Source organism: Solea solea, chromosome 6, assembly GCF_958295425.1.
Source record: "Solea solea chromosome 6, fSolSol10.1, whole genome shotgun sequence".
NCBI classification, from domain to species: domain Eukaryota; kingdom Metazoa; phylum Chordata; class Actinopteri; order Pleuronectiformes; family Soleidae; genus Solea; species Solea solea.
In genome coordinates, this window is record NC_081139.1 from 16,563,589 (window position 1) to 16,579,178 (window position 15,590).

Below are 15,590 nucleotides of genomic sequence, written 5' to 3' on the forward strand. Positions count from 1 at the left end.
AACTGTGTTCCATCACCGCCACCTGCTGGCCATTACAAGCCATTGAGCTCACAAAACCACATTAATATGTCTCAGTCTTACATGAAAAACACTGAGAAAGAACACACACACATTAATATTACATGTTGGGAAAGCTTATTTAATGAGAGCACTCACCTCACGAGAAATTTGATCTCCAAAGGCACAGAGGTCTTGGAGAAGTCATGATCAAGGACTTTACGATCCAGCTGGAGCCACTTATTCTGGCCACTGGCAAGGAATAAACAAATAAATCATCAGCGGTGAATACAGCTTTGTCACTTTTTTTCCTCTTCTCTCATCTTCTAAGGCCTCTATTACCTTCTGTAAATGAATGAATCACAAGAAACATTTTTAAATTGTGTGTGTCAACGTTAAAAATATCAGCAAACCCACTTACGTGTCATCTATGAAGCACAATCCAAAATACTCTTTCTCCTTCAGGTTAAAATGTGAGGCCACCAAGTCTAACAGCTCACGAGACAACAACTTGGGCTGGAGAGTCGAGAGCAAAGGAGACAAGTTTAGTAAGAATTAGTAACATCTGATAGTGAGACTGTAAATTGCGACAAACGGAGGACTCCTCCGCTCACTCCTGACTTTCTCGACAACTTCAGGGAACTATGGAGACCTTAGCATACCAGAAATTATGTTATTCTTCCTCGTTTGTGTAGTAAGACACAAACGAGGACGTTGGACTTAATGCTGATATATCGGGAGTGTTCAGGCTTTTTCTCTGCGCCCAACTGCAAAGGTCATTTAGTCTCTTCTGTAGTCAGAGTAACATAATATTTTTCCTATTCATGTCGCAGCAGACGTAGATATACAGTACATTTTCTTCATTGAGCAAAATAAATAAACATAAAAAAAAACAATAGTTGAGGTAGCAGCCTATTTAGTCTACTGTTGTAGTCGTGTTGTGGTTATATCCGCAGATATTGGTGTGGTTGTCGATTTCTGATAATACATTTCAAAGCCAATAGATGCCGATATCGATATCATGCCGACAATATTGTGAAACCAAATCGTTTTGATTTTCAAGGGACAATACACTTACGCAAATATCAATATTGGTAGTATTATCAATTTCTGCCAATAAAAGTCCACATTGAACCATTGAATGATAAAGATTTATAAATAATAAAATGCTGCCGTGAAACATTCCATGAACCGTAAGGATCTGGAAAAACGTTGTTACATTACATTACATGTCATTAAGCAGACGCGTTTATCCAAAGCAACTTACAAAAGTACCCAAATTTAAACATTTGGGTACAAACAAGAGCTAGAAGTAACATAAACCCTCCTGACGCACTGGACCTTTAAAACACAATGGAAAATTAAAGCAGGAAATCAAGGTAACTCTAATATACTGTGTCTGCTTCACAGAGTAAAGAACAAATGAATGAAAACGGACAAACTACCTGCACCAGCAACTCCAGATCCCTGCCGTCGAGAAGGCGAACCTGGCAAAGACGGCCTTCAGTCATCTAAAGGGGGTAAAAAAAAAAAAAAAAAGACCACATGAGACACGACAGGCTCAGTCTCCACCTCTACCTGTGCCTCTCCACACACAGATGTCCTTTCAGTGTTGTAGCCCCGGGGATAAAATGGCTGCCTCTTTTTTGTGAGTGCAATGGTGACTCACCTCAATGTCATATTTGTCTTTGTGCTAAATGAAAAACAAGGTATGAACTGCCACCAGGCATGTGTCCACCTCAGGGATCAAAGTCATTACAAGAACATCATCCTTAATTTCAAGATAGTTCGGCCATAAATCACATTTTTATGAGTGCAACATTGCACTGCTTGACTTTCACCCACGTCTTTCCTCTGCATCAACACGACTCTGATCAAAATCCCTGCAATGTTATCATCCCACGTTTTCCTCTCCCGCACACTCGCCACACTAAAGGACAATGATGTGCTGCTGCATACTGTAATTGAATTTCCATCCCTTTGTTTCAGCTGAATAGTTTGAAGAATCAGCCTGTTGCAGTCAGCAGAACAGCCTTCCATACACAGAAACACTATTGTGTGGTGATGAACAATATTGGCGTCATGTTGCAGTGTGTTGAGCTGTCGCTGACATCCAGACCTATATTATGATCATTTAAACATGTGTAAGAAGTGGTACAAATTCAAATGACACTACTCTGTTCATTAAAGACACTGTGTGAATTTTATATTCTTGATTGTGCTGCCCACTAGTGGTAGAAATAAGACATTGTGGCAGACAGTAGCCAGACAGACAGACAGACAGACAGACAGACAGACGACTTTATTAATCCCTTTGGGAGGTTCCCTCGGGGAAATTAACATCTCCAGCATCCACACACAGCACTGTTAAAAATAGAGAGTAGAATAAAATAAGATAAGAATAAAAATAAAAATAAAAATAAAAATAAAAATGAAAGTGACCCATGCTATATATATGTATGTATACCTACATACACACAACACCTATATATATATACATACATACATACATACACATCTACATGTATACACATACATACATACATATACACATACACACATATATACATATATGTATATACATACATATACACACATAGGTACACACACACACCTACAGTTTTATTGCACATGTCTATGGTTTTATTGCACAGTGGTTCCAAACATTTGCAAAAATTAACAAACTTAAATTGACCTTGAATAAAAGTATTTCCCTAGCTGTTTTTAAATCTCTGCCTTTAGTAGATGTTTTATATCTTTCCCTGTATGCTTTCAAACAAGACTGTAAAGCACGATACTCTTATTTATACGTTTTTGACAGTATCTTATCTTTTAAAATATTGTTTGTATGTTGTATTGTTTGTATATGTATGTATGTATAAAAGGGGCCATACAAATAGTTGTATTTTTGTTTTTAAACTATTATTATCTGCAGGGAATCTGGGTAAAATGAAGTGGAATTTTTGAAAACAACTTAGAACAGAATATAGTCTGTGGTTATCATAAGGATTAAGATGGTTTTCCCCTTATATTTTAGGAAAATCTGTCTCTATATTATTATTATTTACTTTCATTTAACCATGATACACATGGATAGGATAGGATATACTTTGTTTTGGCTTTTTATTTAGAGATTTGAGTCTGCAAGAGCCCTTTTTCTCATGAAAATTAAAAAAAAAAAAAAAAAAAAAAAAACATTTATATACTTGTTTTTTTTTATGTAACCCATAAGTTTATTTTTGCCTCACAAAAACAAATTAAATGAATACTCTGTTTTACATTTCTACGTCTTAAAATCAAACTGGGGCTGACAGTGCTGTTTTAGTTTTCTGAAAACAATAACTTCCTGTGTTTTGTCAGAAAAACCTGACAAATGCTGAAACCAATGTTTGTTTGTTTTTTAATGTAATGAAAGTCTGCCTGTAAGTGACCAGGAGACAAATAAATCAGTTTCCTTATTCCACCGTTCATTTTTCATTACAGAAACAACAATACAGCATTATGTGATTCCTGTGTGATTACAGAAACACAAGGCAGAGCCTCACTGTCAAGTGTTTGTGTTTGTTGATTCTGCTTTGCTGCCCAGGAATTTGTCCCAGGCACCTTTTATTTTCTTCTTCTTTTTACTTCAATGAAAAACATGTGGCATCCAAATGCCTGGCCACTGTGCTGGAAAGTGGCGGCCACGTTTGACGTCCAGCTTTGACCACAGGAGGGGAAAGACGCTCTCCGCCGTGGTGTAAAACTAGAGTCTACGAGGACATATTGTCCTCGGCAAACCACAACAGAGCTGTCATTTCACTTTTACGCTGTAAAAGCTACTTTTACATGTTGCTGTTCTTCAACGCCCTGAACCTCAGTGAGATTTATAGTTCCGTGGGCAGAGCTTACTACCAAAAAAGGGTTTCATTTGCAGTCATGCAGACTTGGTAATGTGTTAATTTTTTTGCTCTAAAACTCTGGATTTCAACACTGCACAACGCTCCTTCTACTGTATGTCCATGTACAATGTGAGCTGCAGAAGAGGAGGAGCTTTTTAAATCTCTCCACATCTCCAGATTCTTCTGATCAAGAAGAAGCAAAAGGTTTCACTGGCCGGAATAGAAATTCAAAAGAGCCACCCTCAATCAATGAAAACAACACCTCCACGTAAATTGCTTCAATAGGAGTTGCCTGAATTGATATGCAGTAATTCCCATGGATTATTCAGAGATTATTAACCACACTAACCATTTCAGCAAAACTGCTTTAGGAGCCTTTCAACACTTTCAACGCTGCATTGTTGTGAACCAATGACGTCGACACATAAAGAAACAAACCTTTAGTCAACAGTGGGATTTCAAGCTATTAAGGTTTTATATTCACCTTCAGAATCTTTGCATGTGACATCCCTCATCTCCCTCCTCTTTTCTCCTTACGTCAAACCATGTCCAAATATATAGATAGATAGATAACATATAGAATTGTGCTGTGAAACATAAAGGCTACCCAGAAAAACAAAACTCTAAGACTGATGGAGACCTTCAAAAAGTGGTTCTGAGACCAAGACGGTGATTCTGAGAGACTATCTTTTTTCTCTGGTACTTAAGAATAAGCACATGCATAACAAATGTCACATGCCACAAAAAAAAGAAATCTCAGAGAGCATGTACGGAGGATGTGTTAACCACACAAACAGTGCTCAGGTGTCCAGGTGTTCCAGCAACGATGCATTTCAAAGGCGACTTTGAACATTCTCCTGAGATCAAACAGTTGGTCACGCTGCTTTCTAATGACTGCCATATGTGCAGGGAGACAGAGAACCTTGTTAAAAAACACAGGCTCTGTGACTCACCAAGAGGCAGCATGTGCCTCCTCACAGTCCCACAAATAAACACAAGCAAACACTAATGAGCCAAATCACACAAATGACTGACCCGCTTCAATTGGCGGAAAGTTCAAGCGAGATCATAAGTAGTGTAAGTGATGTAAAACCAACCAAAGAAATACATCTGGCAATCAGTAATTAATCACATTCAGTCGTTTATGTCCCCACCGCTGGACAACGTGCCATACCTGGTAGCATTTCCCAATCTTGAACCAGGCTTCCAGGAAGCGTCTACCGGGCATCAGCCCTCCGTTGTACCACCTCCTCAGGGTCTGATGCGCCAGGCCCCAGACAAGCTGGCTGCCCGACGCCATCAGGTCCTCCATTCCTCGCATGATGCTCACAGCCATGAGTGCCTTTTCTACTTGTACCGTTTCAGGACCAGGACAAGAGATGGAGATGATCTGCAGAACACTTTGTTTTGCCTCAGAACTAGAAGCTGAAAGGAGCATCTGCACTCCAACACACTCACACACAAACACACACACAAACACACACAAGGTCTACTATGTCCTCCCAGCTGATGTAATGTCAGTGAGAGTCGGCGCTCTGGAGAGGCTGGAGCAGAGTAGCGTGCCTCAGGCTGAGTCCTGGGCCCAGGTCCAAAACACTGCCTCAGAGTGTAGGGGAGGGCGGAACAGAACAGAACCACGAGGACGCTGCTGCACAGGCTTAAGCTCTCCTCCACATATAAACACACTTGTAAACACAGTCCACAGAAATAAACTCTGACTGGCCTCTCAACCTCTAAAGTCATAGATACTTGGCTCTGTAACTCTTAAGATTTGCATCGACTGATTATTATTTAATGAATCGGCCCAATACCACTTTTTCTTGTCCAATACTGATGTCACACCCTAAATCGATACCGATATCAGTCCAATACAATGGTTTTTAAAACCTTTAAACCAGCCATTCCCAAACTAAAGAGTGCCGGGGGACAACTTTGAAATCTGGGAATTCTCTTGAGGTCCACAGCCGTACCTTAAATCACAACCCTGATCAACACACAAGACTAGAATCAATAATTTAGTTTTATTTAATGACCCTTCACAGCCCACGTACAGTACCACCACAACCCACTAGGGGTGTACTTTGAGAATGACTGCTTTAAACTATGAAGCTGATAACAACACATTTATGATGATGCATTCACCACCAAACCAACAGCTTGTTTTATAGTTTGTAAAAAAAATTAATGTGAAACTAAGGGTTTGAGATTCATTCATTCATTCATTCATTCATTCATTCATTCATTATCTACTGCTTTATCCTACACATGAGGGTTGCAGGGGCCCCCAGAACAAATTTAGTTTCATATAGTAAATATTTAGTCAATACATCATTATTATACACATAAGTACAATGTAAGATACATAAAGCAGATTGGAGGGACCGTAAGTGTTGTTTGATGAATGTTTATGGTAGAGCAATTTTGTAAATCAATTGTTGTGTACTGTACTATTTTATAAAGGTAAAACTATATGGGCATCATATATCTGACTGTCCTGAGAGAGAGTCCCAGACTGGTCGATCGCTAAGTGAAATGTTGTTTTCCATCATTTCATTTTGTGCCACTACTGCAAATGACTTCATGTTTTATTAGAATTACTGTCAAATGTCAACATGTATTTCAGTTTCTTTGTCTGTGAAAGGGTGTGGGAATGTTCTGACACTTTTGTCTGGGATGTGGGAGCAATTTCCTGAGGAGACCAGACATCTCCACCCATTCTGTTCTGCAGGAACTCAGAATCGGCGAGGATTGTGCAACTGACGGGGTAAAAGTAAAAGGAAAAACTGCAAGGGAAACCCTTTTTGGAAAGGCTTTGGTGCAAAAATGTGGACATAAACGCAACTAAGACCTTTGTGCAGCTGCATTTAATAAGCACACACACACACAGACAGACAGACAGACATACAGAGCGCACACCTGACACAGATAAACAGGAATAAACAGAAGCAGAGCAGGAGAACACATGAGATGACACAGATGTCAACAGCTCCGTCCTCCCATTCAGCTGGAAACTATATCTGACTCCTTGTTTATGTGACTCCAGTTTCCAAGAATGCTTAAGTGTTCTCAGTCAACACTTAGCACTGTTTCATTGAACATGATCAGCTTGATTATCTCAGAGGAGGAGTGCTGTGACACAAGTCTGCAGTGATAACCCAGAGGAAAGATCTGGGATAAAGGTATGAGAAGCAGTTACAGTGAGTAGTTAGTAGTTCCCAAAAACAAACAAACAAGAGCAGGTTCACACAATGAGTGCTGGTGCTGTTCTGTGACTCATCTGCTGAGTAGGAGAGCGTGGCAAACAGTGATCACTGATCCCAGTTCTCAGTCACCCTTTATTACACACACACACACACATATCATAATCCAAAATCATCCAGCGCATCAGTCATCCATGTAATTGCACACATGCAAAGTGCAAATCTGCTCCAAGACACACACATGTTGGAAATAAACAAAACAATTACTGCAGTGAATTGGCAACACTGAGTGAGCACTGGCAGAGGCAGGCAGGCGTGACAAAGGGCTTTTATAGTAAATTAGATTATGGGCAATTCTCAGCGACTCACTGCGTGTTCATTTGTATCTTCATTCTGGCACAAACAGATTCATCAACCGTACTTTTAAAGCTCAACATTCTGTGGGCGAGTAATACGTTCAGCAACAGCCTGGTTCAGTGTTTTATAAGTTAATAAAGCAAGTACTGAATAAAACTTAAAGAAATTCTAATCTTCTTCTTAAATATATTGTACTGTATATGTTCTGTAATGATGAACATAATTTCAGGGCGACCGTTTCCATTGATCTCATATAGGGCTGAACGATTTAGAATAAATATCTAATTGTGATTATTTTGACGGGAATTGCAATTGCGATATGATTCAAGATATACTTTTTATATCATTATTCTCAATGTCATTTCAAAAAACATATTTACAAGGATGACTGTGTGATATTTGTGCAGATCTGTGAGGAACAAAGATGTTCTCTTCAGTTTGTAGAATAAGATGTGTGTAGATCAAGACAATAAATAATCTATAATGATATGTTGACACACATTCTGTCTGTTCTGTCAACAAATATTGCGCCTCCTAAGATTTGTAAATTGTAGTAGGTTGTAATGCGATTTCGATAACATTTTGATGAATTGTTCAGCCATAGGGCCACACGGTTGTGTAGTGGTTAGCAACCCGGTTGGAACAAGGAGCTTGGAGTTTGCATGTTCTCCCTGTGTGTTTGTGGGTTTTCTCCAGCTTCCTCCCAAAGTCCAAAAACATGCAATATGAGGATTAGGTAAATTGGACACTTGTGACTCGTGACCATAGATGTGTGAGTATGTATGTGGCCCTGTGATGGACTGACCATGGTGTATCCCGCCTTTCGCCCTATGTCACCTGACCCTCATGTGAAGGATAAAGCGGTAGAAGATGGATGGATGTTTATCCATAATCCCGTCCATTTAAAGGTTCAGAGCCTTTCCCAAAGTGCATCAAGGAACAAACGTGTTGTTCACAAATCACAAAAATGTCATCATCAACAAGCACAAGGTTCCAATCATTACAGACATTTATATAGTATTATTTATTTAGTTTGTAAAACGTGAGGTCGTAGCCATGTCAGAAAGTGAGTCATGTTTGTTTGCGTAGCAATGTTGCTTGTGATGCTGTCATGCAAGGATGTACATACAGTATGTGTGTGGAGGTTGACCGTAACCAGCTAACCATGATAAAATGTGTACGGGCGTATCAGGTCACAGCTGCCTGGAATGTCAGCGGGCAAGTCAGCCAAACATATGGTGGACACAAGCTGCCGCTGCTGCTGCTGCTGCTGCTGCTGATCACATCCATGAACGCCACATGTGGAAAGAGCAGTGTTCCCGTCGACATACTGCAGTGTTTATATGCTTTCACATATTTCTGAGGTTCACAAATGCCAACTTTTCACTAACTTCAGAGGACAAGTGGCAGAAGAGTAGACCTTTACAGTGCAAACAATATAGATACAAAATAGATTATAAAGAATTAAAGCCATGAGATAAATTGAAGGACTTCATATAGTCAATGCATTCATTTCTACTCAGTGGTCATAGTAGAAGAAGTTGTAGTTAATTTTCAGTGTAAGAGCATGCAGCCACAGACATGAAAACACACGTATGTGAAATGCCTGCAGGCATCCATAATCCCAGCTGATTTGCACGCTCTACACTGAGGTTACGGTGGGGGTGAAGATGTTGGAAGAGGTGACAGTCTACATTCATCCCAGGGGAAAGTGTCAACTGTCTACACTCATTTGGAGATGACGAGCGGCACATCTGTGTCAGTTGTTTAACTTGAGTTCACTGACGATTCTCAATGATATTACACATTATAACGTACAGTATGTATAGCATTAAGCCTGTAGAGCATAACGTTTAAACACAAACAAAAGTCTGTTGCATTCAAACCATCTTCAAAATGAGTTCACACAGGCTCCACACGACTCTCTCTCTCTGTTTCTCAGTATTGTAGTTGTGTTTATATCTTGGTCGTTCCTGCGCTGCACACAGGAAGTTATTTTGTTTTGTTTCAAGACAGACATGTGTCTGCACTGCACTTATATATTTATAATATAATTATTTAAGTTACCGTCATACTCCAAAACCTGTTCACAGCCTTAATCATCGCAAGTTTGAATGTAACAAACATTTGCTTATATTTCAAGGTTACACAGTACAGTTATCAATTAAATATAGTTTATTAATGAATATATAATATACTAATATGATTACATAATTATATAAAAGAGACAGGTGTTGTTCAGTTAAAGTTTACATACATTTTATTTAAAAGAAAATGTATGTCATTTATGATTATTGAACTATTTTATTTTATCAGAAAGGAAAAAAGAAAACCAGTACAAAACATTGCTGAAAAATCTGCATCATAAATGGGTTGTCAGCCACACTGATGTCTCAAGATCAGCATTAGCCACAGGAAACACCTATATACCTTCAATAATCAACCCATTGATTTCTCTCTAGTATTAATCAAAATAACAACTTTAAACCTCATGTTCTCAACTGCTTGAGCCACACAAGTTGGGTTTTCCTTTTCAGAGTATGAAATATTGTGTTTTTGGGTGAAAGTGCTCCCCTGAAATAACATATTTTCAGCTAACAATGTCAACACAACTCCCAACTCTCCTCCATCTCCAGCCTGGCACCATGGCGACAAACACCATGACCTCATACCTCACGCTCCGTCACCCTCTCTGATGTCACTCCGTTATTCTACATGAGTCATGTGCTGCACACAAGAGGGACAATATAAAACAACAGCTTGAAAAGAGGCTCACTCTTTTCAAGCTGTTGTTTTACATTGTCCCTCAGGCTAAGGACAATCAGTTACTGTGTGGACATGCAGCAGAGGATTTCATTTTCACGGTGCAGTGCCTCTTTGATGCCAGCAGAGGGGGAAATCAAGCAGCACCAAAAACCTCTGGGATCAAAAAGGAAATGCATTCATTGCTGGAAATTGTCTGGTAAATGATGGTGTCTGGAGGGTTTTCCTACTACTTTTATGCAAGCATTATGCCCTTTCCTTCTAATAAAAGGACCTCATTCCGTATGTGATGCAATGACTGGAAGTTTAATAAGAGTACAGACAGGTAGGCTATTACAATTTAGCCCCCTGGTCTGTTCAGCCCCAGAAGTTCAGTGCTAATAGGCCTGGATCTGTTGAGAATACAAGGCAAGGTGTGACAGGGGCAGCAGTGCAGTCCAGATCATCACAGTTCCCCGTCCCTGGGCTCATTTCAACACGAGATGGCAATTACTGTGTACAGTCGGTGGCAGATTAATTGTCTAAAAGGGGGAAGGAAGGCCCGCTGAGTGAACGTGACAGAGCCCGAGCGGAGCAGGCAAACAGCTGTCCACCACACGGGCCTACAGATGACGAGCTCTGCCACATACTGAGTCTGCAGCTGACACACTGAATAGAAGATATTCAGTGCAGTGTGCCAGACACACAGCATAACACACGCAGCCAAGAGGGATGGTTAAGTGCCCGATCGTCATCTGTGCTTAGAAACGGGGCAGGTGGACACATGTGTCAGACACTGTGACACTTGATAAGAGGAAGATTTGTAGTCATACATCATACATGACTAGATCAAGTTCATAAAACATGAAAGAGGGCCATCTCTAGTCATGCATAGTTTATGCCCCGCCTTATTAATGGGCATTTGAGTCCAAGAATCCACATGCAATACAAGTACTGTGTGTTTATATGCTGGGCAACAATTCAATAACAACATAAATTGTGATATCATATTTCTCCAGTAACATTTGTCCACTGTTTATCATATATCAATATGTTTATGTATTGTACAAATACATTTTGAGGCATAAGACATTTAAAAAGTCTTGTGAAATATTTCTGTTGAACAAGTGTTTGTTGTTTTCAATCCATGACAAAGTTCGGAACTACAACTACATGCTGACTTCATTCACAAGCAATAATTAGTCTTTAATTAGCTGAATTGTTGATGTCAACTGATTTGATAAATGCTTATAATAACCTTCTAAAGTGATAACTGTATGTCCTGAAAATTAAACGTAGGCCTACATAGAATTTGAATCCAATTTACATCCACATGAATTAACAAGGTAGGTTTATAAAAATAAATCACACTATCAGACACTACGGTCAAGGATGAAGGATTGTGTTCAGAGCAACCTGAAGCAGAAATACACTAACACTGATCAAGTTTAATATTTGTTTATTTATCATATCAGTCATATCAGACCTGCAGCAATGTTATCCCATATTACATGTGTTACTAATATCACACATGTATCGTCTGTTGTCTGCGTGTTGTTTACTTGACATAAAACCCACTTGTCTTTCATTCCCAGCTGTAACAACAAAGGGAACGGCGATTTCAAAAATACAGTCTGACTCTGCCCTCAGGGCGTCACATCTGAGTAAGTGAGAGGCTGCCATAATCCATTGTGACTGAAATTGTCACGGCATCTGTTTAAGAAACCACAAGACATGTTAATTACAGCCAATTAACACCATGTGATAAGGCTCCATTTGGCAAATGAATGGAGAGACAGAAAAGCTTTTTTTGTGTGTGTTTAGGTGGAACAGTCAAGCGGCTTTGTGTTGCCTGGCAGGGGGTAAAGAAAGACAAGAAGGCAGGGAAAGAGGCGACGGCCTGGGGCTTCATGCTGCCACATCGGCTTGTCGCTTGTGTCTGGGGATTTAGGGCCAGCTTCTCTTGCTGTATGGGGCAGCGCTAGGGGCCATGCTTGAGGTCACAGGGCATGACGAACCACGTGTGTGTGTATAACCCAGATGCTACGAAGAGGAGGTCAGACTGGGGTAAGCGTGTGGGAGGCAGAGGCCGCAGTGTCAGCCAGCAGCCTCACACTGTCTGTTGCTATAAAACATCGCCCTGGGGGACTGCGGGTGTCCAGATTTACTCTTTACTAGTTTTCTTAGTATTTAGTGCCTGTGATGTGGGTTTTCCATATCATAGTCAAGCTATAAGAAACATGAATGGTTTCTGTCTCTTCAGGCCTACAAATGAAACAAAGACGAGGCAGAGAAGAGGGGGAGGGGAGGTGACACCACAAGTCAGGGGCTGTAATAAGCTTTAAGGCAAAAGGAGGGGGAGCAATTATTTAGAAAAATATAGAGAATCATCTTATATGGTTTGTTTCAGACATGTATGAAACTGTGCATCATTCATAAACCTATGTAATTATTTGTAGAATGTATGATACATGTGGTAACACTTCACATTATGATATAGTAACATCAAGGCAATAGTATGGGAGTAATTTTGTCATAAGTAGCTGATATTATGCTTATACCAGATTATTTCTAATGCAATTTTGAATTTGGGAATAATTACAATACTATTTGTGTGCTAATAAGGAGATCTTATTATAGTGACGGCATGTTATTTCCAAAATAAAATCCAAGTCAACGCATGGTAATGACAATTAGTTCAGGCTTCCATCACATTAATATGAAAACCATATTATAAAGTAGAACTACATCATATCTTGTGTCCAACCCTCATTAAAATAACATTAATTTTAAATAATAAACTTATCTAATAAAAAATGACTACCATACTATTACTATGTAAAGTGTGACTGCATTGTGATTTTTAAAATGATTTGTATAAATTACCTTTGATGCAACACTGCACATATACTGGAGACGAGACCGTCTTTGCACCATAGAATTACAAGCCAAGAAGGAAAAGTATAACTGAGTAGAGCTATAGAACTATATGTGTTCATTTTGTATCTATAATTGGAAATAATGTTCAGTGTGGAGATCAAGGAAAGACCACAGTTCATATTAAACGCCTTAATATCAAAGTTTAAAGGTCCAGTGTGTACCATTTTGAGGTGTATAATTGCTTTAAAGTGAAATGTAGTAGTTTTCACAGTTTAAGAGGAAGCTCATTATATGTACACTTGGCAAACGACTCGCTATATGTTGACTTCCAGACAAACATTTTGTGTTTTGAAGCAGAAGCGTATTACCTGATATACCATCAAAGAAGAAGGGAATGGCAGAGAGGAGAGACGTGTGAAAGAGTGTTTACATCCTGGTACACATTCCTGATGTGCTTTGGAAAGGGAAGAGGTAAGAGGTGAACAGAGGAATTCTCTTTTTGTTGCAATCTGCCTTTAAGAGTGACGCATGAAAAAATACAACCTCAACGTTTAGATAAACAAAACTAATCCTTGTTAAACTACCATCATGACTTCCTATTCCCTGATTGGCTTAAAAACCATAACGTTGGAACATAATTTAAGTGGTTCTCCACTTTTCTTTTTATTTCTGACTATGTTACCAGTTTGCTCTTGGTATCTGAAATCTGGCATTTAACATATTGGCCTGGGATAATCTGATACCATAATTTAACACGTGAAGCTTGCAAAGGTCATCTGTCCCCTCAGTTACACATTTATAAATCCAATAAACACACACACAAACTGCTTATACATGGTTTCCAGCAGCTGAGATCCGCATTAAGATGATGGTTTGTCGCAAACAATCCACTTTACTAACTGCATAATCAGATCAGTAACATGGTCAGATAAGGGCAGACACCACGTGGGGAATATCAGCTGATCCAGATGTACTCAATGCTGAAAACTGCTACTCTTAGCTCACGTGCAGCACACAGACGCTCACACAGCCAAAACAACGCGAGTGGTCTTGGAGGAACATTTCAACAGTCTATCAAAGCACAGAATATATCTAATACCGTCTGATCTCCAAGTGATTTCAAGAGATGCTGTGGTTTGAAAAGAGTGAGGTCACCCATAAGAATCTGAAGTCCCATTTTGAAGGCTTGAGATTTGACCAGCACCTTGTTGAAGTTTCACAACTGGAAGATCACAGACATCACTTGCAACAAGGATCCTATTTAAAGGTACCCTCTGTCATCTGTCTACACATGTGTTATGGTTTATCATCTATTTTACTTCAAATAGAAAGATCCATCCATCCTCTACTGCTTTATCCACCACATGACATAGGGTGAAAGGTGGGGTACACCCTGGACAGGTCGCCAATCCATCACAGGGACACATAGAGACAAAGAAACATCCACTCTCCAACCATCAAGTGTCCAATTTGCCTAATTCCTAAAACTGCATGCAAATTCAATACAGAAAGGCATAGAGTTTGTTCCACCCTGGTTGTGAACCCAGGTCTTCAGTGCTGATCACTAAACCAACCATGTGGCCCACTTCAGGAAAGTGTTTACTGAAATTATAAATGAAGATGACTTCCATTCAAATGGACTTCCTTTTGCAACCAACTGAACTACTTTGTCCACATTTAATACAAGATTTATGGTGTTTACTGAGACTCAAAAGGAGATTTATATGAAGGCAGAGCTTGTAGAACAAAGAGCTTCAAAGCTGAGCATCAGTGCCTGGCTGACTGCAGCAATGTCTAATTCAACACTTTTAATACACATCGAATATTCACAAACAGCTGCTATACTGCAGATGTCTCACTGCTTTTCAATATTTTATTGGTCTGAAAGGACACGGCATGTTTTTAACTGGGCTAATTTTCTAAGAAAGTGCCTCAGAGACAGAAAAAAAAAAATCTCAAAGGATAATGCAGGAAAAGATGAGGCGGCAAGAGAGAGAAATACAACTTGAGAAATATTGAAACATAAAGCTGCACAGTCAGTGTTTTCACATCAAGAATGAAGGTAGAAAGTTAAGGCTTGTAAAAGTGGACAAAAAAGTACGGGACAAGAAAAAATATTGTCACGCATTGCAATAAAAGCTCTCACAATGAGTTGATTGTGGTTAATATTCTATCTGGATAATCCTGAAAGAATATCTGAAAGCTGTGGAGTCAGCCAAACATACAGGCCTCACGATTTATTTGAAGTGCCACGAGGGGGCGCCTGCAGCTTTCCAGTCAGTTCAGGAACCCAGAAAGTTTTTCTAATATTACAACATTTTGGGGAAATAGAAGAGAGTTTACACATTTTCTTGATCTTATAGATATGAACGAATTAAAAAGTATGAAGTCCTTTAGAGATGTTTCACAATTATATTTATAATTAGGATAATTGAGACAGGAAATTTCCATATGGTTCCATGACTGCCCAAAAGACAATCATCATGTAATCCTGCAGTTCCCATCAGTGCTGTATTTTACCTCATTGCTTTTG

The 15,590-nt window shown here is 39.4% G+C and overlaps 1 protein-coding gene across 6 annotated transcripts in view; it reads right to left on the bottom strand.

Annotated features, from left to right (window-relative positions):
- Positions 1–15,590, bottom strand: part of frmd4ba (FERM domain containing 4Ba) — a 77,041-nt gene that overhangs the window by 29,394 nt on the left and 32,057 nt on the right. For 2 of the 6 annotated variants that reach the window (XM_058631036.1, XM_058631037.1), the window contains exons 1-4: positions 5,053–5,335; positions 1,443–1,508; positions 419–513; positions 157–249 (exon numbers count right to left, since the gene is read on the bottom strand). In XM_058631036.1, the coding sequence (XP_058487019.1) occupies positions 157–249; positions 419–513; positions 1,443–1,508; positions 5,053–5,316 (518 nt within the window). In that variant the 5' untranslated portion in view covers positions 5,317–5,335. Of the gene's footprint in view, positions 1–156; positions 250–418; positions 514–1,442; positions 1,509–5,052; positions 5,336–15,590 lie in introns of those variants that run through there. The other 4 variants (XM_058631041.1, XM_058631040.1, XM_058631039.1 and 1 more) reach the window with 3 other exon arrangements.